At 40.8% G+C, this 23,025-nt stretch overlaps 1 protein-coding gene across 3 annotated transcripts in view; it reads right to left on the bottom strand.

The window, feature by feature from the left end:
* The window catches only part of efnb1 (ephrin-B1), a 225,827-nt gene extending 203,837 nt beyond the window's left edge, over nucleotides 1-21,990 (bottom strand). The window contains exon 1 of one of the 3 annotated variants that reach the window (XM_043704782.2): nucleotides 20,971-21,990. In XM_043704782.2, coding sequence (XP_043560717.1) covers nucleotides 20,971-21,089 — 119 coding nt within the window. In that variant the 5' untranslated portion in view covers nucleotides 21,090-21,990. Of the gene's footprint in view, nucleotides 1-18,215; nucleotides 18,298-20,970 lie in introns of those variants that run through there. The other 2 variants (XM_043704780.2, XM_087992008.1) reach the window with 2 other exon arrangements.
* Between the last annotated feature and the right edge of the window lie 1,035 nt (nucleotides 21,991-23,025).

Below are 23,025 nucleotides of genomic sequence, written 5' to 3'. Positions count from 1 at the left end.
CCACTCGAACAGAAGGCAGAAATCAAACGGAAAATGACAATTGTTTGAAGATCAGGAAAGTTTTGCAAGTGCACATAAATGCTCCTCAGATACATGCACACATAAATAATAATTCAACCACACCTCCCCCCACCTCCCTCCAAGGCCCCAACGGATCCTTCCATATCCGTCGCAAATTCACCTGCGCCTCCACACATCATTTACTACACCCAATGTGGTCTCCTCTACATTGGGGAGACAGGCCACCTACTTGCGGAACGTTTCAGGGAACACCTCTGGGACACCTGCACCAACCAACCCAACCGCCCCGTGGCTGAACACTTTAACTCTCCCTCCCACTCCGCCAAGGACATGCAGGTCCTTGGCCTCCTCCATCGCCAGACCCTGGCCACACGACGCCTGGAGGAAGAGCGCCTCCTCTTCGGCCTAGGAACCCTCCAACCACACGGGATGAATGTAGATTTCTCCAGCTTCCTCATTTCCCCTCCCCCCACCTTATCTCAGTCCCAACTCCCGGATTCAGCACCGCACTCTTGACTTGCAATCTTCTTCCCGACTTCTCCGCCCCCACCCCCTCTCCGGCCTATCACCCTCACCTCCTTCCACCTATCATATTCCCAACGCCCCTCCCCGAAATTTTACCCCCCCACCTTTTATCTCAGCCCGCTTGGCACACCAGCCTCATTCCTGAAGAAGGGCTTATGCCCGAAACATAGATTCTCGTGCTCCTCAGATGCTGCCAGGCTTGCTGCGCCCTCCAGCACCACACTTTTCAACCCAATTAAAACTCCCAAAGTCAAAGCAGTTGATGAGACATATTTATGCATCTTTGCTTACACATCTGCAGCAATGCAAATGACTAAGGTTCCCTTCATTAGCGGCAGTTATACAAGGCAAAAACACCTCAAGTTGCTTGATATAGCAAAGGAACCATAATTGGATATTTTTCTTTTTTCTCAGATTCAATTGCTTGTGGTAAGTTAGCTTTACACAAAAAAAAATCAATGAACATAGACAAAGCTTTTCTGGACCACTTTGAAGCTCGTTATTTGCTACAGCTTATCACTTTATGATAGAATGTTGTAAATCCATTATTTCGCTCATTTTTGATTAAACAAATTTAAACATTTAACAGATATTCAATATTCAAAGAGTTAAATATTAGCCAAAAGGAGCTCAATGCCACACATTCCAGAGAACAGAACAAAGGCAGCCAGCCATCATGTTATCAGTGTAATGATTCGTAACCATTCCGTTCCTGCTTTTCCCAAAGAGTAAGTCTTCACTTTTGACCAAGATTAGAATCAACAATCCAACATTTTACCATTAGACATTTCCATTTAACATTAATTTTGTAAGTTTAGCTTGCTGGTTTGGTCGGGTCTGTATTGGTCATTTTGGAGATGGGAAAATAAATAGATGAGGTATTTTCTATAGGTGGAGGAGTCCAGAACTAGAGGGCATAGGTTTAGGGCGAGAGGGAAAAAATTTAAAAGGGACAACTTTTTCATGCAGAGGGTGGTGTGTGTATGGAATGAGCTGCCAGAGGCTGGTACAATTACAACATTTTAAAGGCATCTGGATGGGTACATGAATAGGAAGCGTTCAGAGGGATATGGGCCAAGTGCTTGCAAATGGGACTAGGTTAGGTTAGGATACTCAGTCAGCATGGACGAATTGGACCAAAGAGTCTGTTTCTGTGCTGTCCATCTCTATGACTTTATGACTTGCCTCAGAACTGACAGTAGAGCACTGATTTCCTAAGTCAGAAGGTAAATTAATGCTGACTTGCAGTATTTAAGGACAATAGCAACAATCAGCTCTTGTCTTTGGTTATCAATTGGTTTAGCATAATCAGTCCTAGGAAGATTAATTTGTATCTAATTTTCTGATGTTTTCCCCAGTTTGTTATGGTTAATTTTACAGCAACCTAATTATACCTAGGAGTTAATGGTTCCTTTATTCAGCCTGTATCTAAAAACACTCATGGATCAGATTCCATTAATTATGCTCACAGTTGACCCATCCACCTGGTATGGACAGGCTTAGTGAAGTGGTTACTCTTGAAAGGTAGGAATGGCAGAACAGCAGAATGAAACAACACCCAGTAAAGACCCAAAAACAGCATGTGACAAATAACAGAGGAACCTCGATTATCCGAATACCAATTATCCGAAAATCGGATTATCCGATGGAGATTGCGGTCCCAATAGAAACATTACAAAGACGTGTTTCCAACACTGATCACGTCTTTTGTTTACAGTGATTAACGGGCACCATCTCCAAATGACGAACCTCCCGCCCCCTCTCTCTCTCTCTCTCCCCACATACTTTCCCTGGAGTTCAACAGAGGGGTGTACCCTAAACCCCCTTCCCCAGATAATATCTCCAACATTGTCCTGTACAGGGCAAAGGTGGAACCTGTCAAAAAGTTGCAGTAAAAGGTTGTGTGCGTGAGAGTGCGCACATGTGTTATTTGGAGACTTAGCCTCCAAAAGCAGCTGGAGCAGCAACAGTCTTGTCGTTGGCGTACAGTCCCAGAGAGAGGGCAGGGGGATCCTTTGAGGATGGGCGGGGGGGGGGTGGGGAAAAGAGATATTGGATGGTCTTGGGGGAGGGGGGGGAAAACGGTGTTGGAGGGGGTTTGGGGAGATGTTGGGAGCGCGGGGGGGGGGGGGGGGGGGGGGGGTGTTGGACTGGGGTAGGGGGTGCGGTTTTGGGCAGGGGGCAGGGTCTCACACTCTGTGCTGTGCTACTGCAGTCTCCTGAATGGGGAACAGACTTTAAAAGCTCCGAGCCCCAGAGGAAAGGCATTTAAATCGATTAACCGAATAATTGATTATCCAAACGAAATAGTGCCCGCCTATCTTGTTCGGATAAACCGAGATTCCCCTGCATAGAGTCCTCTGCTTTCTTCCACCATTATGGCTCAGACCTCATGGAACTGAGAAAGAAGAAAGGGATGATCACCTTACTGGGATCATATTATGCACCCCCTAATAGTCAGAGGGAAATTGAGAAACAAATTTGTAAAGAGATTTCTGTAAGAATAGGGTGGTTAAGGTCAGGGATTTTAACTTTCCAAACATAGATCGGGACTGCTATAGTGTTTAGATGGAGAGGAATTTGTTAAGTGCGTACAAGAACATTTTCTAATTCAGTATGTGGATGTACCTACTAGAGAAGGTGCAAAACTTGACCTACTCTTGGGAAATAAGGCAGGGCAGATGACTGAGGTGACCTTGCAGAGGTTTATAAAATCAGGAGGGGCATTGATAAGATAAATAGAAAAGATCTTTCCCTGAGTGGGAGTCCAGAATTAGAGAGCATGCGTTTAGGGTAAGAGGGGAAGGAAGAAAAAGGGACTTAAGAGGCAACTTTTTCAGAGAAGGTGGTGGGTGTATGGAATGAGCTGCCAGAGTAAGTGGTGGAGGTTGGTGCAATTAAAGCATTTAAGTCATCTAGATGGGTATATGAACCAAGCGCTGGCAAATGGGACTAGATTAGGTTAGGATATCTGGTCGGCATGGATGTCTGACCGAAGGGTCTGTTTCCGTGCTGTATATCATCATGACTCATACAGCAAAAGAAAAACAATTTTCACCCCACCGTACTCGTCATCTTACGGCCTCCCTATGTCAGATTGCCAACACAGCAGCAAATTAATGACACAATCACAATGTAATTCAAGTCACTGTGTTAAATCAAATGAATGTCTTCAAAGGTGAAAAGGCGAGGTTTGTTTTATTCTCTTTTAAGATGTCACCATCAACACTGAAAAATTCCATTACAAACCAAAGGAGCACCCTCTCAACAAACGAGAACAAAAAAGATAAACGACCTTTTGTCACTTCTAAAGATCTCCCCTCTCTGGAATGGAACAATTTGCCCTGATGGTGAAGTGGTCCAGCTGGTTTTCTGTCAGTTACCACAAATATTTGTCAATGCTGCAGGCAAACATGAGTGAAACATTGCTCCGTTGGTTCACTCCAATGTCACTTTGTGCATTTCAAATGATCGAAACCAGATTTTTAAAACTTAATACATTTGAGTATTATCAACTCATATCCACAGAGCAGAATTGCAATATATACTGATATTCATGAGTCTATTACCCAGGAATATTTCACAAGACATTGTAGAGACATAATTTCTATACATCAAATTAGTGCTGGCCATAAGCTGATGCTAATACTAAATGCAACAAGCTCCAGAATCTTGGCAACCATGCAACTGAATAAAAGATGCAATGATTAATATATATTTTACAACCACTTCCATATTTAATATAAATAGTAGTTCAAACAAGAGCTATTCTACTTGGCTATAAAAAGGTTTTTTTTCCCCCTTCTTTTAGTTGATGTGAGCCAATAGAAGAGAGCCAGTAATAGAAGACTAAAATAAAGACAGCTTCAAAAGGAAAATTGGTGGAAAATTTGCCCCAAAGCATCGAATAACAACATTTATAGCCACTTTGAAAAGCTGCTTTCATATGAAACCACACAGCCACTAACACAGGGAAGCTCTTAGTAAACATGTCCTGCAGGAGGGCCTCCCAGCATTAGGTTCGGCCAAACAGCTGGCTGTCAAATGTTCACAAATCACACATTTTCTCCTCATTCACAAACCTGACTGACAATAGCTAATACATGTATTAAAATCCACATAAATAAAGAATGAACTGCACCACTCAACAGCTCAGACGGCAGAAGCAACTTACATTGCAAATCGCCATAAAAGTCACTGTGCTTCTCAATTTAGTTGTAGCTGGGCTGTAGTTTAAGCAGTACATTGGTTTCAATGTCCATGCCATGAAAAGATGATGGAAAAACACCAAGGTTTTGACCATGAGTCAGGAGGTTTTCAACAAGGCTCACTCCAGAACCTGGGCACCCCAAAAAAAAAAATCAATACCAACATTCCAGTGCAATACTGATGGGATGCTGCATGGTTAGAGATACTATCTTTTGGATGAGACATTTAAACAAAACCCCATCTGCCTTTTCAGGCTAGCGCAAATGTCCCATGGTGTTATTTCAAAGAGGAACAGGTGAGTTTTGCCTTTTAACCAGCCAATATTTATCCCTCAATCCATATCACAGAAACAGATTACCTGGTCATTGTCGTAGAGTCATAGAGATATACAGCATGGAACCAGACCCTTCGGTCCAATCTGTCCATGCCGACCAGATATCCCAACCCAATCTAGTCCCACCTGCCAGCACCCGGCCCATATCTCTCCGAACCCTTCCTATTCATATACCCATCCAAATGCCTCTTAAATATTGCAATTGTACCAGCCTCCACCACTTCCTCTGGCAGCTCATTCCATACACGCACCACCCTCTGCATGAAAAAGTTGCCCCTTAGGTCTCTTTTATATCTTTCCCCTCTCACCCTAAACCTATGCCCTCTAGTTCTGGACTCCCCTACCCCAGGTAAAAGACTTTGTCTATTTATCCTATCCATGCCCCTCATAATTTTGTAAACCTCTATAAGGTCACCCCTCAGCCTCCGATGCTCCAGGGCAAACAGCCCCAGCCTGTTCAGCCTCTCCCTATAACTCAAATCCTCCAACCCTGGCAACATCCTTGTAAATCTTTTCTGAACCCTTTCAAGCTTCACAACATCTTTCCGACAGGAAGGAGACCAGAATTGCACGCAATATTCCAACAGTTGCACAATGTTGATTGACATTATTTTCTGAGCGTAACCTCATATCCTTTATTACTCTAGTCAAAAGTATTTTATTGTCTCAAAATGCTTTATAGCCATCAGATGGTCACAAAAGGTGTGAATGCAAGCTTTTCTTTCTTCAGTACATAATCCAATGTCTCCCAGTGGCAACTGCACAGCTTTCCCTGTAAGGAAGGAATAGGATAAGGTTTCACTGTGACAGAATTCATACTCAAATATCCTTCAACACTGAATCTGTGCTCATTGGTGAAAGTTGTCAACACCTATGGATCCATAGCCTGATAAATACTCAAACCTCAGAGCTTGGGAGAAAACTAAAAGCTTAAAAGAAATACAATTGAATTTCAAAATTTTCCCAAAAATCCTCTTTCTACAGCTGACTTGCTTAGTTGTCAGAAGGGAGTGACATCATTAACATTTTTAACAATTAAATTTCAGTAATCCAACCATGCTTTTAAAAGATAAATGCACAGTTTGATTTTTTTAAAATATTACATGGTATGAAAGAAAGGCCTGTCACTAACATGTTAGCCACATTTAAGTGAATATCAAAAAACAAACAGTCCCTAAATGCAGATACTCAGTCATGAAAAGGGTTATTCAAGAAAGTCTTCAATGTGTTATACCTACTAGTAGAAAAATATAATTACACAATGAATGCTGTGATTAGCTCCTTAATCCTTACCCTGCTGAATAAACAGCAACAGCATCCAGTTAGGTGGTGAGTAACCCATGTGCTGCTGAATAAACAGCAAATCAGTCCAAAGCAATAGTAACCCTCATCCTGCTGATCTATTCTATCCAGTTACAATCAGTAATCCTTAAAATGCTGCCTAATATGTATCTCTGACTCGGTAACGCGTGTAACTCTCTCCATGCAGTAACTGCAGTTCTATGTAGTTACTGAGTTATCCTTTCCTTGCTGAACAAGTCCATTCAGTTACACAGATTAATACTGAACAGTAAGTCTGTTTGGTCACATAGAGCAAACATCCTACTCAATGAATAACCATATTCATACTGAAAGACATGGCTTGCCTGCACAAGGAGTACTCCTTCCCATGCTGAATAAGCAGAAATTACTTACAGTAATAAATTCTGGGAGGGAAAGGCAAGTGCTCCAATAGGATTATCTCTCATCAAAATTTTGTGTGTTAATTCCAAACACAGCAGGTGGTGGACTATGCTTGTCATTTTTTGGATGTCTGCCTTCTGTACCAAAATGGGGACTGGTGAGATAGCAATTACACTTGTTACATTAATGCAGCAACTTGATGAGCTGAATATCTAACAGCACAAACAGATGCCCTCCAAATATTCACTCAGTTTAAATACTTATAAGTGAGAACTATCTGGTTAACACTTATTGTGTTACTAAGTAACAGAGACTAGAAGATCCAATGTTTGATGTTTAGTCTGCAGTGAATCAGGTAATCTGGGCCAGATCAACACTTGGGGTGGGATATTTGACCTCAATCCTCTTGGGTTAGAGGAAACAAATGTAAAAGTCAATCAAGGCTCCAGTGCTAACCACCTTATATATCAAGTGACTCACCCTAAACATGAAGTGAGAACAAGATTATACCCATGTGTGGTAGCTAGCTCCCCTGTGCCCTGTGGTAAAATAGCACTACAGGCTTACACTTGAAATCTCAATACCTCAGTAAAATAGTGGTGCCCATGGAATCCAGCCAAAGTCAACGATTCCAGGAGAAAGGGAGTAGCAGTAGATTCCCCTCAGTGATTTTAACAAATTGACTGGAGAAGAAATAACCAGTCAGTGGTGGGATGTCAAATGTCCTGTGCTAGAGAAAAGCCTAGACCCTGACTGTGATGTTTTGCATCACATGGTGTTGCTTTTATCTTCAAAGCAACATAATCCAGTGACATCAAAGAAACCATTCCACTACAAAGGGAATATAAACTGAAAAGCTATAATTTATGTGAAAAATGTACCCAAAACTACCAGGTGCATGACTATTTTTTAAAAACAAATCAATGAGACCTGGATGGAAGAGGGTGGGTAGGTTCAGATGACAATCACCAATTCACCCTGCTGTCCCTTTGGGAGCTCCAAGACAAGTACATTTGAACAGTGTTCTATGGATCCACGTGTACTGTAGCCTTGTAGCACAGAGTGGCATAAAACTCACATTGCAATTCATAAAAGCACATTAAACTACAGCTTAAAAATTCAAAATCCATCATGATCCAATAATTGGCTTAAAGAAATTAATTGATCACAAGCAAAATGAGGTAAGTCCAACATATACTGATAGTATCACCCGAGAGTTTAAGGAAAGAATGCTTAGGTTGTCTGGACACAGTAGGTAGGCTGTGGAATAGTCAGGCTGAAGCACAAACAAAAGAACCAAATTCCATGGGTGAGGGGAGAAAATAAAGGCAAGTTCTTCCCATTGCTTTTTAAAGAGAAACAGGAATTCAAGTTTGAAACGTCATAATGGACGTATAGTCTCACTTCAACTCTACATCAAGGACAATGCTTCTGGAGTGGAATACTATTGCTTCAAGATTTGTCATTGGTGAGAACGAGAACAATTCAAGGTGACATCACAAAATGTTATAGCACAGTTACTTAGGTGGAATTCCCTTACGTGCTTGCTACAGGGCGGCACGGTGACTTCAGAGTTAGCCTGGCTGCCTCACAGCACCAGGGACCCAGGTTCAATTGGGTGACTGATTGTGTGGAATTTGCATGTTCTTCCAGTGTTTGCACAGGTTTCCATCAGGTGCTCTGGTTTCCTCCCACAGTCCAAAGATGAGCAGCTTAGGTGGGTGGGCATGCCAAATTGTTTGCAATGTCCAGGGACATGCAAGCTAAGTGGGTTAGCCTTGATAAATGCATGGTTATGGGAATACGGTAGGGTGTTGGTTTGGGTGGGATGCTCTTGAGGATCAGTGACTCAATGGGTAGAATGGCCTCTTTCCACACTCTAGCGATTCTATGACTCAATGATGACCTACCCATTGTTTAATTTAAAGACCTCTCCCTACTACTGATGCCAATGCACCAGGAACCATTTGTCTGACACCCATTACTCAGCTTTCCAGAGATTACCACCTTTGGGGATTTGTTCTTCAATATTTTGCCTCGTTCCTCATATTATTTACACAGAAACTCTTTCTTCATGGTGAGGCCTCTTCTGGAATACTAATATCTAGTTTCTGTTACCCTGTTTCTGTTCCCTAATACCATTACATTCCTTTTTGCTACCTTCACTTTAATGGCTTCCTGTAGCACAGTGCCATGGTCAGTGAACTTGTCCACCTACCCTCATTCTCATTGAAACAGGCTAAAAGAGCCAGAAACAATTGGACTCCTGTTGGACAACTGCAAAGTATGAAGTTCCTACCCAAAAATCTCCATATCTGCTTCACGTGCAGTCTCAACCCCTTTCCCTGACCACTCACCAAATTAGAAGACTCTATCCTGAGAGGCGTGACCATCTCTTGGTATACAATAGACAGATAATGTTTTTCCCATCCCCAGCACGTCATAATGCACATAGTTTGGCCTTCAGCTCATTAGCTGAGCCAAAACTACTACAGATGTGTTTGTCCTGGATCATACTGGCATTCAGGAGCTCTTACAAGATGCAACCATGACACATCACCTGTTCTGTCATCTATGATGCAAATTTTTTAATTAACTATACAAATAAATTCAGTTATTCTTATTTATATATATATTTAAACAACTATCAGCAGCTCTTGTTACACCTTAAAAATAGAATAGACAACAATATCTGGGGAACAAAGATCAGCAAATCTAGATGATACTGAAAAGATATTAATTATAGCAGCATTTCAAAACTCTCCTCTACCCCAATAAATGTTTTGTTTTTGTGCAGACCAGTGAAGCCCAAATACAATAAAACTGTAACGCCCTCCCTCAAAAGGAGGCCCTCACTAATGAGATGGTTCATGCAAAATAACTTGATGTTAAATAACTTTCAACCAATAACTATTAAATCAGGATTTAAAATAATCAATTCCTCAATCGTGCTAATTTTTAAGCAAAGCTACTTCAATAAGTTTTTATGTCAATTCAAACATAAGGGAACATTAGGGATGTTCTCGACAATTAATATCTAAAAATAACTCTTAGACAACCTGTACAATGCAGTCTACTTTAGACAGAAGTTATAGTTGGCAAGCACAGGTTAAATACTACTAAATAATAATAATTCAAAATTTAATCAAATTAACTTAATTCGTTTCCTTAACAGTTTTGAATTACAAAGAACCCTAAAACAAGATCAAAATAACTATATTGGCTTTAATTTATTTCTGGGCTATAAGTGAGCTACATTTACATCAATGAAACAAACTAAAAAGCAGAGTGTGGTTCAAAATGAGGATAAATGGCACTAATTGTATTTAGTGCAATTTAGCTTTAATGTAATAATAGAGAATTTATCACAGTCTCTTTGTGGTCAGCTGCACATAACCATGTCCCACAGTCCAAACAGAACTCCAAATCAGTGCAGGATTATATATATTCGCCATACATTTGCATGCTGAGTGTTCCTGATTTAAGCAAAGTATTTAAATAGAAGCTCATGAGACAAGTAAAAATATTCTATTCTAATTATCTAACAATTAATACTCAGCACCATGAAATACATTCCATTCCTAGTCTTCACCTGGAGACCAAAACACACTTTGCAACTCTAATCACTTTTATATTAAATTAGTTGAGTTTTTTTTGCAGTGGACTGCTGAATTGTTAATTGAACAGTTTGCTAAAAAAAAATGTTCTTTTTACCTGTTCTGTACAAAGAATTTCTTGGCACACACACTAGTGAGGTGGAAAATGGAACAAAAAAAAAACAGGATATCATAGGGTGTGGTGTGTTTTTCTTACTTTGAGATCAAGAACAAACTACTGATTCTCTCAGATAGCTCAATTTTTCTTACGCATTTAAAACCCAGTGAATGTGAAAATACATCCAACTTAGACAATAGTATATTTTTTAAAAATGTTAAACTTTTTGTGACAATAGTTGTGATGTTCAAAGGGCACATTGTAATAAAAACAATCTTCATTCCTCTCCTGAAGTTGCTAAGTACTGTGTGTTACAACATAGTTAACCAAGTAACATTTATCTACTACTCATCCAAATTGCTCATACAAGGCTAACAATCCATGTTCGAAAAGTGTGGCACTGGAAAAAGCACAGGAGGTCAGGCAGCATTCAGGAGCAGGTCAGTCACTGTTTCAGGCATAAACTCATCATCAGGAATTCCTGAAGGGCTTAAGCCCGAAACATCGACTCTCCTGCTCCTCAGATGCTGCCTGACCTGCTGTGTCTTTTACAGCACCACACTTATCAACTCTGACTCTCCAGCACCTGCAGTCCGATCTTTCTCCATCAATCAATGTTAGTTGGCTATCTTAATTGAAGACCAACATTACTAAATTCATTTCTACCCTCATCCAACTTTTAAATTATTTGATTTCCAGCAGGGGCCTCTGGATTGCATTCAGAATGTCAGATTTTATTCTCTTATCCCATGGTGTTGGAGACAATCACTAGTTCTCATGCTACTGTGCTCTGTTTCCATTTAACTAACACAGAGTACACACACTGCCGGTTGAACCTGGTAATTTCCTGGCCTGGAACTTCATGTAGTGCATTTAGTAACTCTGCCATTGGGAAAATCATCAGTTTAAATTCTCAGACACAAATTTTACTGCAACACTTCAAAGTACCTTAAAAGAAACAGATATGCACTCCTCTTCTCAAGCATTACTACAATGCAGCTGGGTATAATCCAAAGAAATTCACCGTTAAAAGAGATTAGGTGGTAGAGTTAAAAATACATACATGGAATGATTTGCAAACCCTAACACGTATTCATAACCACACCTTGTGTACAATATAACAACCTCCTGCATAAATCTATACATGCGAAAAGGGTAGAAGATGTAAAGAGGAGCCTAACATAGAATTTACAAACTCTTAATTAAATGAGATATTCTCTAAACAAACAGGTTTTCTTTTTTTTTGGTACTTGTTCTTTTGATCTTCTGAGGAATGACAGTCAGCTAATCCCCCACTGGGGGGTTCAGATCTGGATCATATTTACCATTTTGTTCCTTTAGCCATCCAATCACTGTACTTGAGGAAAGTCCAATAATTAATAAAAAAACGGAAAGAACCCTAGATGCTAGAAATCAGAACCAAATAAAAAAATTGCTGGAAAAGCTCATCAGGTCCACCAGCACATGGAGGGAAAGCAGAGTTAACATTTTGGATCCAGTTCTGAAGAAAGGTCACTGGACCAGAAACGTCAACTCAGATTTCTCTCCACATGCTCCCAGACATGCTGAGTTTTTCCAGCAATTTCTGTTTCTGCTCCCAATAATTATTGCATTTGATAGGTCATTAAATCAAAGGCCTGGCTGAATGTTTCAGAGGACTTTCAAAATTCTAATGCAATGCTCAAAAGTCTGCCTTTGTACTGTCCAATTTCAGTTTAGAATCTGAGAGATTAGCAGCCCTGAGCTGGTGCTTGCATGACTAAATTCAGCTCCCTTATTCTTACAGAAAAATCATCACTCAACCAAAGTAGCACAAAAATAGACATTCATTCATTTCATTGTTGGTGGCGATGCAGCATGGATGTGGATTTGTTTATGCAATAGTCATTATAATTCATAAAATGTAAAGAAAGCCTGTCTAATTTATGAATGATAAGCTGCTGTACACATCCAGATATTATTGTCTGATTGTTCAGTCCTACACTTCTGTTCACTCATTTGAAAATGAGTGCCTTTTAACATCACTTAAAAAGTTGTGGATTGCTACTTATTGTATTTGTAACAGACATGTGTTGCATTATGTGTAAAGCAAATCTCAATTGTTCAGCATACTTTGCTGAAACAAGAAAACATTAAAAATAAATGTATTAATATTTTCTGCTCTGCTTATATCTTACTTAAATAATTTTTCTCTTAGATCTTCTAATTTTCAGTGTGTTGTCCAGAAGGCATCAATACACTTCCACAGAGGCCAGTGGGCAAATGCTTCAAAAGATGTCAGAGGACTTCCAACTAGAGGAGTTGATGATGTCAAGCCTATCCTATCCCTGTTCCATGCAAATACATTCCAGGACTTTTGAATGGCAAGCAGAAGCTGCTTCCCTTACTCCCTGACCCAGACGGAATGAGACCATTTGTTGCGACTCCACCACCAACTAATTTAGCACAGGCAGGATGATACCAAAGACCTTCCTGGCCCATTTTGGCTCAAATACTGACTGATTAGGAAGCTCACGACTTTTTTTGTTTCAATGCTGGGTGGATTGAATTAACATTATTCATTAGTGCACACAAAGACAATGCCTTTGCAATTATGAGGAACAAAAGATGAAAGGTCAGAAGAGTAATGATCATAACAAAGACATGGTAAGATTGCTTTATGTTATACCATTTAACAGAAGTCCAAACCATTCTAACTGATTATTATACATTTTAAAATCTATAAAGGGAATAGAGGTGCCCCTATATAGATGCTGAACAAAGTTATTGTCTGATCTTGCACCTTCAATCAAAGTATATGACTGACCTCAGTATCAAAGTGATTATGTATTTAAAAACCCTTTGGGTGAAATGTAATCTGGGTCCTGAACATTTCAAATCTAATTAAATATAACCAATCTGCCAATTAAAGGAACCTTACACTTCAATTTTGTTTGAACTCAAGTACTTAAATTTAAAGTGTCATTTATGAGACAAGACAGGAGATCAAAATTAATAGCATTTTCCTACAGAATAAAAAAAAAGTAATACCTGAAGAAATTCTGGAGGCCATTTAATTAATTTTCTTGCAAGGCTCCTTTAAGATATTAATGAGAAATTTCCTTAATCATTTTTTGTCATTAACCTCAGATGAAATCAGAACTTTCAGTCCTTGCATCTTTCTGCATCTAATCCAGTGGTGTCATAGTAATGTCATTCATATTGTAAAGGCCCAAGCACTGAGGATATGGGTTCAAATTCATAACAGCATTTTGCAAAATTTAAATGATGAATATAATACTAGTCTTTTGACTAAAACCCATCTGATTCACTAATATCCTTTAGAAAAAGAAATTAGCTATCTTTATGCGGTCTGGTCTACATGCGATTCCAGACTCTCATTAATGAGAGGAAGACAATTAGGGATAAGGAATCCTATGCTAGCTTTGCCAGTGATGCCTGAATTTCAAAAAGAAAAACAAGATCTTTCAACTATTCCACCCTAACATTATGCCATTCTGCAGAGAGAGAGAAAAAAAAAGTTAAGGCTCCTACATATACGCTGCTCATCCAGAAACTGCATGGCTTTTCCTCCCCAAGTGGTCAGCCAAATTTCACTCCTCTGTCTTCTACATGAGAGATCAGTGCTAAAGTATAGCATCCATCAAAACTGTCCTAGCATAGATGGATTGGTTATTTCAGATAGTGGTTGCTCATTAAGACCTTAACCCTGAAATAGCATTGGAAAGCGGATAGTAATTATAACTTTGGTTTTATATGCCTGAAATGTGACTGCAGCTATGTTATGGAAATAGCTTTGTTCAATATGTTCTCTTACTATAATCATGCTGTATTATCCCTCCTAATCTTGCTCAACCTCTGCACCGCATTCTATACAGTATCCCATGCAACTCAATTCAAATTATTGTTATGTACATTAATGAATTGGATATGAATGCAGGAGAACTAATTAGCAAGGTTGCAGGTGACTCAAAAATTTGGGGTGTTGTTCTGAGAGAAAGATGGTCTCAGGCTACAGTTTGGTATTGATCAGCTGGTAAATTGGACAGAACAACAGCGGATAGAATTTAATCCCGCTAAGAGTGGTGTAATGCATTTTGGGAAGTCTAATAGGGATTGATTTACATTGTGAATGGTAGGTTTCTTGAGAGTACTGAGGAACTAAAGAGTTTTGGTGTACAAATGCAAGATCCCCAAAAATGTCAGCTCAGGTCGTGGTGAAGGCAGCATACCGATGCTTATCTTCATTAGCTCAGGGTACAGAATATAGCAGCAGGGATGTCTGCTTGCAACTTTATTGAGCATTGATTAGATCACAGATGAAATACTGTGTGCAATCCTGGTAGCCACATGAGTGGAAGGATGTGATTGGACTGGAGAGAGTGGAGAAGATTCACCAGGATGTTAAATAAAAGTGGAAAGAACTGCAAATGTTAATCAGAAACAAAAACAAAACTTGCTCAAAAAGCTCAGCTGGTCTGGCAGCTCGTACAGAGAGAAATCAGAGTTAACGTTTTGGGTCGGATCACCCTTCCCTACTTGCTGTATCTGATACTAACTTTTTCCAGTGCATGTGTTTTCTTTTATATTTATTTCCTTCCAAAATGGACAATTCCATATCTTCCCACGTTATTCTATTTGCAAGAACTTTTCCCACTAATTTAACCTATTTCTCTTTGTTGATTCCTTGTATCATATTCATAACTTTCTTGCCCATCTTTGTATCAATAGCAAGTTCAGAAAATGTATCTTCAGTCCTTACAAAAATTGACAAGTTGAGGCCCTAGTTTAGACTGTAGCAGTTCCCCAATTACTGCCATCAGGTTAATATGCCTGTAATCTCCCATTTTCTCTCACTTTCTTTTCAGAAACAGTGATTATATTTACTACCTCCCAAGCAACAGGAACCATTCAAGAACTTATCAATTGAGGGAAGATGATCACCAACACATTCACTCTGTTTACAGTCACCTTTGCAATATTTGTATTTATATCCAGGGAAATTGCAACTTTCAATTCCATTAATTTCTCCAGTTTTATTTACTAATACTATTTTTTTTCTATCATCATGCTTGCCTTTCCTTGGATCTTTAGTGTTTCTGGAAGGTTAACTGTACCTTCAGTTCAGAAAAACAAAAAGTCGCAACTTTCACTGGGTTGGAGTTGCAGATACAAGTTTGTTTCCCAGGTCCGTAAAATAGACCAAGGGGAAAGTGTTCCAGAAGATAGGATTTTCATTCTGGGGTAGCAGGTACTCTAATGATTCTGGAATAAGAGTAGAGGCTGCTAACTGTATTTGCAGGCTTAACATGACATTTGCTTCAATGTACCAGCACTGTATTGCAATTTTAAACAAAATTGATGAATTTCTTCAGCCTACGCACTTCTCCAAGTCCCATCCATGCTACTCCCATGCCACCTTCTGCTCTCAAACCAATTCTTATACACCCTACATCTCCATATCATTCAATCCAGGGTCAGTTATATTACCTATGCCACACTTCCTGGCAGGTCTGAAGAAAAATCATACTAGACTTGAAACTTGAACTCTGGTTTTGAACCAGACCAAACTCCATGCAAATAGATCAAGGAGATTGCTTAGACACTAACTTTTATCTTATTTGAAGACAAGTGTAAGATGCTGTCTTCCAGATATAATTTGATTGGTCACATTACTCAACTTTAAGCAAAACACCCTTTATGCTTATATCCAGTTAAAATACAGAAGAAGGAAGAAATGGTATAATTCTATCGCAAAAACATAACAGAATAATAGCCGAATGGACTAGTTAGACCAAAGGGTCTGATTCTGTGCTGTACATCTCTAATACTCTATGACTCTATAATAGATTAGTTAACAAAAACAGCAACTGTTCCAATGTAGTAACATTCATAAGCACACCCGTGCCAAAGGCAAAGTCAGTAACACATTGTCTGATATGCGATTCTGACAGCAGAAAGGGTGCCCAAGCTTTTAGCTGTGACAGAGAGAGATGTAACTGCTCCCATAGCCCACTTTCAAACCCCAACAACTGCTGAATGCTAAACTAAAACCCTGTTTCTGTGGGAGCCTGACTCCATCCACTCATGTTGCTTCTATTGTTCCAGCTTCTTAAAAAAAAATCCCCAATGCCTTCCAAGCTGTTGGAACAGACCGCTCACCACCTCTCTCTCAATAGTTCTTCAATGAAAAAAATAGGACAAAATATCTCTCTTAAGGTCATAGTAACATCACATTCTGTTTCTCTAACAACAGATGCAGCCAGACCTGGTGGATTTCTCCAGCATTGTGTGTTTGTGGTGCAAATTCTGTAATGGCTTATGTAAATAGATACACAGAAATATCTACCATATAGTTTTTTTTTAAATTTCTGCTTATTTTTACAAGCAACATTTGGTAACTTTGACAGTTCTTTGCAGCACGCTAATTCCAATGAGTAGACTTGCTTGTGCATAAACTATTAGCAATCTAAAAGGGTGTCTTGCCTTTCTCAAATGGTCTCTTACCTCCCACAGAGGGAGAATTAATGCTTCAAAAGTTGTCTCAACTACATCTAAAGTAACAACGTACTTCGCCAAAGGGTATCCTGACTTTCCAAACATATCCAAAAGGATCAAACCTGCTTTTCCCTCAGTTAATCTGCAAACATTAGGTTTCAGATATCTATTTTACCAAGGGATGCAGGAGTGTGAAAAGTTGATGACTTAAATGGTCAACTGCTTCTCAAACACGCATGTGTGAATCCCAAACCAACTCCCTATCTGCACCTACAAAAATGTGAAATATGAAGATCCAAAATAAGAGCAGTTATAAACCATTCAGCCCTTAAACTATTCAATATGATCAGAGCTGAACTGTTTTGAATTTGCACCTACTCCCAATAACATTTGATGACCCTTCCTCAAGAATGTATCCATCTGTCTTAAAAATATTCAGTAATCCTCCACCACGCTAAGGCAGAGGTCCTAAATTGCACAACTCAAAATACCTCTCCTGATCAATAAACTCCTATTTTTAAAACAGTGCCCTATGGTTCTCTACTAACCCACAAGAGGAAACATCTTTTCCATGTTCACCTTGTCAAAATCAGTCAGGATTTTATACATTTCAATCAAGTCAGCCCACACTGTAAACTAATGGAAATGAGCCCAGTTTATCCAAACTGTCTTCTTAAGACCAGTCACTCTGTTTGAAGATGAAACTTAAGATTTTTTTTCTATTTTTGCTACAATTAAGGGGGCTCTCTGACAAGGAAATATCTGGGCCATAATATTTGTTTAGTATCCCTGCAACTTCCTAATTCCCCATTATCAGTTCTCCTGCTTCTGTACATTGTTGGTTTATGTGTGTTTTTGTCAATCTTTCCTTCTTTAATACCTATAAAAGCTTTTATAGTCTGTTTTTAGACTTCCCCAAGTTCACTACAGTATGAAATGAATGAATTAGGTGGGCATTGCAAAATAAGTAAATATTCAAAGTTAGGATGATAAGAAAGGCAAAGCAGTCATCCAAATTAAAATTTCAAAAGACTGACATTTAGCATCAAGTTCAGATTAAAAGGGTCTATTATCTTAACGGAAGGCAATCAACTTCTAAGAATCAAGAACATTTTAGGCTCTGAAGAAAAACAGTACAATCTGTTAGATTAAATACTTCTTGCTCGTCAAGCTAAATATGCAGATTAATTCCTCTAAACATCGTAAACATAAGATCCACAAGACTACCAACCTGCAGTTACAGTGATTGGAGGACAGTGAAAAACCAAGGACAGGAAATCAAATCAGAACAAAGAAAAAAATATGATAAAGCATAGTTAGTGCTTGGATTGCCAACCTCTTTGGTTCAATTGAATAACTTTCAAAAGGCCTCCATGGGGAACCTGGATAATGCACAATATGGCATAATCTTGTTTCTCAAACTCAACTTCTGTTCAAATTTCGCCGAAGTTTACCAAGGGCAGAATTAAGTGGACAGTGGGGGGAGGGGCAGATACAACATTGTCCAATATTTGGGTAGTTACATCACGCCACCTGCTGGAGATACGAGCTCAATACTCTGACACCAAGTCAGGAAGATAGGGAGAGGCAGAGTGGATTAGAAAGAAAATCTCACCCACTCGCATTGCAAAACATCCAATCTTGCAAATAGCAACCATGAAATGAAAAATAAAAAAAAGGTATCTCAAACAGATGTATGTAAATTGATTGTATGAACATTGGTTGCAAGCGAGAGAGGAAAAGGATGAGCTGGAAGGAGAGTGAACAAGGTGAATTATCTCCAATGACTTTGAAATGTCTGATTAACAAATATAAGTGAAAGATTGATCTTTTACAACTTTTTGGCTGAAATCTAAACTACAAGGAGATTTTTTTCCCCCAAGTATCTGGATAGCTGTAAACTTCTAAAGTAGTGGCTGGATTCCTTGTCTCAGACAAGATGGTTAATCAGTAATGTTTCCGTCCTTCACTCAAGCCCAATCCTATTTCTATGTCAATTTCATTTTCGTGGTAAAAAGGGACAGTGTACTCATGGAACTGTTTTGTTTAAACCCCTGAAGTCAGAGTGTGAGGCTGTTTAATCCCTTTATGTCCTCCAAAATTGGATGAATAAGAAATAATCAGCTTTTGTTTATAAATTGGTCGCGTCCCATTTTCACTGTACTCTGGGACTTTTCAAAATGAAGAACTACAACACGCAGGCAAATGGTGCCACACATTTCTAAATGGGTGCTCACGCCATGCAAAATTATTTGCCTTACTTCAGCTCTCACTTTGCAACAGACACAACATGATGAAGTATTATAAATTACAGTCCAGACGCACCCTGATCATATCAAACCGTCAGTGCAGGTGTCATTGCAATAGTATTCCAGCTAAGTTTGCACCATACAAGGTAGTACATGCATTCGACTTCCTATTGTATTGAATACACAGTACCTTTGTGCACTACAATGCACACATTTTGCTCTCCTGGTTGTGGTAATACATTATATAATGTAATATACAGTATGATACTGTGGTGAATGCATTGAACTCTATATGGAATGCAATTGTACTCCTGAATTGCAAAATTACATTAGGGATGGCTAGTGGTTTTTAAAAGAGGTTTTACTTCTTGCTTTCAGTGTTCCACCTGAGTTACAATATTGGTGTAGGGATGGACATCTAACTCCTACGCACCTTTTCATCGGCCTTTTCCTCTCCCGGGTCTGCAAGTTGGTGGGTCCCGTGTGACTCGCAAATTAATACCCGTCAGCTAAGAGAATAACTGGACTCATGAAAAAAGTGCAACACCTCTGCGGGAACAAATCAAACCGACCGGAGTCTGCGGGGAAACCGGGGAGTTTCCGAAACGGAGGAGAACGCGCCAGTCCTGGTCAATTTCAAACTACTTCCACAATCGGCAACTTCCAGTGTTGCTCTGTCTTAATATCTAGTGCTGTACTGTTTTGACTCCAATTTAGGTATTTATTCTGAGTTGTTGTTATTCGGTGTCCCTAAAACATATTGACTTTCCGGGCACCGAGTCCTCTAGTTGCTAGGAGGGCGTATATATCTTTCCCTGTCGGTCCTGCACTGAGAAATGGTAGGTTTGATTTCCATAAAGCCGGGCGGGGAAGTTGCTGCGTGGATCGGGTTCCGTGACCGAACTTCCCAAAACTCGAGAGAGTGTCGGGGAGCTCAGCAACAATCCCGCAACGGTTTGCGAAAAAGATGCTTGCAACGAAGCCCAAACGGGCCTGTCAAGTGCGCACATGCATTACATTCCGAGGTTTTAACACTGGGAATCGGTGGGAGCCGTTTGGGGGGGTGGGGGGGGGGGGGGGGGAAGAGGCTGCACTGGACCTGAAGGAGGGATCCTGAGCTCACTGAACCTGATTCAGCTCCCTACACTTCACATGAGCAAACTTCAGTACAAAAGAAAAAGGAAAAATGTAACTGAGTTTGTATCCAGGATTGCAACCATGCTCCTCTTCCCTTGTCTGCAAGCAGTGTTTCTGTAAAAGGTCAACGCGCCCCCACTTTTATTATCTCAGCGCCTTGGGAATGTGGAAGGTGAGGTGCTCAGAGGGGACCAAATAACTCCCCTCTCCCCACCTCAGCAGAACAAAGAGCGAGATTCACGTTCACTCGGCTTTCAGATTCCCCCCCAAACTCCACAAGCAACAGCAAGGAACAACCTCTGAAGGCCGTGATCAAGAACCGATCGGGTGTGCCGTGGCCCGCGGGAAAGTGGGGAAGGACTCTCGCCATGCTCAGATTGCCGCCTGCATGTCTTCCCGAGCCAGGACCTGAAGTTGCAGACTTGCGCCCTCAGTAAGTCTCGGGAGCCGGGTAGGTACCTGGGCGCCGCCTCCATTCACAGCAAGACATGGAACTGCTACAAACGACCAGGCAAGGATCCTAGCAACAGCGTTCCAGCTCACTTCCATTTATCTATCTAATGGAATTCAGTATGTTTAAAGACAAAAAAAACAACTTACTTGGTGTTTTGGGAATGCCAAGCGACAGTGTCTAAACTCTTGGCTAACGGAAGAGCACTCCTGCACAGCGCGAATATAACTCCCCAGTAATATTTCCAGAGCGAGTCCCATTTAGCCATTCTCCAGGCTGAGGTAAGGCAAGTCAGAAATTAGCGGATTTCTAAGGAATGCCTGGGCTCACTCTCTTGATACAGTGTTTCTGGATTGTATCCTTGTGTATCGCGTCAGTGTTATATCCCTCTCTGAATGGAATCCGTTTGTTGTCTCTGCGTTAAAGCAGGAATGTTTCCTTATCCACAGGAATGTATCCCTCTCTCGGGGCGTGGTGGTGGTAGTGAGGGGGGGGGGGGGGAATACCTTTCTTCCCCCTTTCCCGATCACTCCCTGTGAAGCTGCACACTCTTGGTTTGTGAACTCCTGCGGTTTCTGTGAGGGCTGGCTCCGCTCTCAGCGCCTGCTCCTGTGTCTCCCGCTGTGAGGATGGCTATCTCAGGAGGGGGACTCAGACCACTGCGAGCTGCGGGATGTCCATGTGCAACGTCGCTACTTTTCGGGGCTTGCCTGCGCGCTGAGATTCCGCTCGGTCCGAGCTGCCGGGATCTGGCGTATGCTGCCTCCCTCTCTCGAGTCGCTCGTCGCTCTCTGCCCACCTAACCTGCCCCTACCTCCTCGTCCCGCCTCTCAGGCACGCTGCAGACACCACTCACCCTCCAACCAATCACTGGCGTCCTGGGCACCTCCCAACCAATCAAACGACAGCCGAAAGGGGTCCTCACGCAAAGCTCTTAAAGCCAAATTGAAACATTGTCCAAATCGACAGGAAACTTTCAACCACGGGATGCTGCCTAGTCTACCAACAGGGTTACAGTCATCAGGATCTAATCAGCAATTTATAATCACTGCGAAGCTATCGTTTCATTGTGTCGTAATCACTTGTACATTATACAACTTTAACAAATTTCGTTAAATGTTCTCTCTCCTTCCCTCAAAATGCACATTTAAACTAATGTTTTACAGATTGAGAGATTACCAGGTGCCAGCATCATAGGTACGTGTGTGTTAACTTGGAAATCGCGTGTGGTTTGAAATCCGAGCTTCGAGAGACGTTTAGGTTCGAGCCACGGAGTTCGCCTCTGGGTACGAGAGTACCTAGTCAGCGGAAGCTCAGAGTAACCTCAGTGAACCATCCCTAAAATCTGATGAAATGAAATCCGATTGGGACCCCAGAACATTAGGGCTAATGGAACAGGGGGAGCGTAGTCACAGCTGATTCCTTCCAGTAGTGTACAACACTACAATTAAAGCACAAAGATTAGGAACTGCATCATTTCAACAACGAAAGGTTTTTTCCCCTCTAAATGAGTGATCATGCTTTCTAACAATCAATAAAGGCTTATCAAGTAGATTCAAAATCTAACTCAAACTGGGAGAAATCACCACTATCACCGAGCTGACATGAATTCACTATTGGTGTAAAATCTGGTGATAACATGGAACCAACAATATTATAAATCACCCAAAGCTCAGCTGTTCTATGAGTAGTGTAGCTGAGCTCGTCAGAGCAGTAAGTCCATGGTTTAAGGCCTGCTTTGTGCTGAGTTTGGTGATTGATTAGAGCATTGAAAGCGATACCTCAACAGGCCTGTGACAGAGCCACAAGCAGGAAGAAAAGCACACTGAGTGGAATCCTCACCAGTGGCATTTACTGCTCGAGGAAGGGGAATCCATGAGATGGTGAGAGCCCAAAAGAGGGCGAAACAAACTCATGTACACGCTTGGGAAAGATGAGAATTCCGTTCAGATACCGGGCTATTCCTCCGACCCCAAAACACAGCCTGCCTCTCCCTCACGCCAGTCTGCTTTACCTTAAACTCTCTCTGCCTCACCCTCACCTCTCTCTTGCCTCATCTTCATCCCATTCTCAACCTCTCTTTGCCTCACCCCACCCCAGGCCGCTGTGAATCCGTTCATGACGCAATGTTTAGATGGATGCTTGAAAAACGAATGCTAGTGATAATATAAAGACTATTTTGATCCGTTTTGGATCAACATTTA

This window comes from Chiloscyllium plagiosum, unplaced genomic scaffold, assembly GCF_037043375.1.
Source record: "Chiloscyllium plagiosum isolate Xiang-an unplaced genomic scaffold, Cpla_swu_hap1 HiC_scaffold_11, whole genome shotgun sequence".
In the NCBI taxonomy this organism is placed as follows: domain Eukaryota; kingdom Metazoa; phylum Chordata; class Chondrichthyes; order Orectolobiformes; family Hemiscylliidae; genus Chiloscyllium; species Chiloscyllium plagiosum.
Note: the sequence above shows the minus strand (reverse complement) of the source record. Positions and strands in the feature narration are given on the sequence as shown.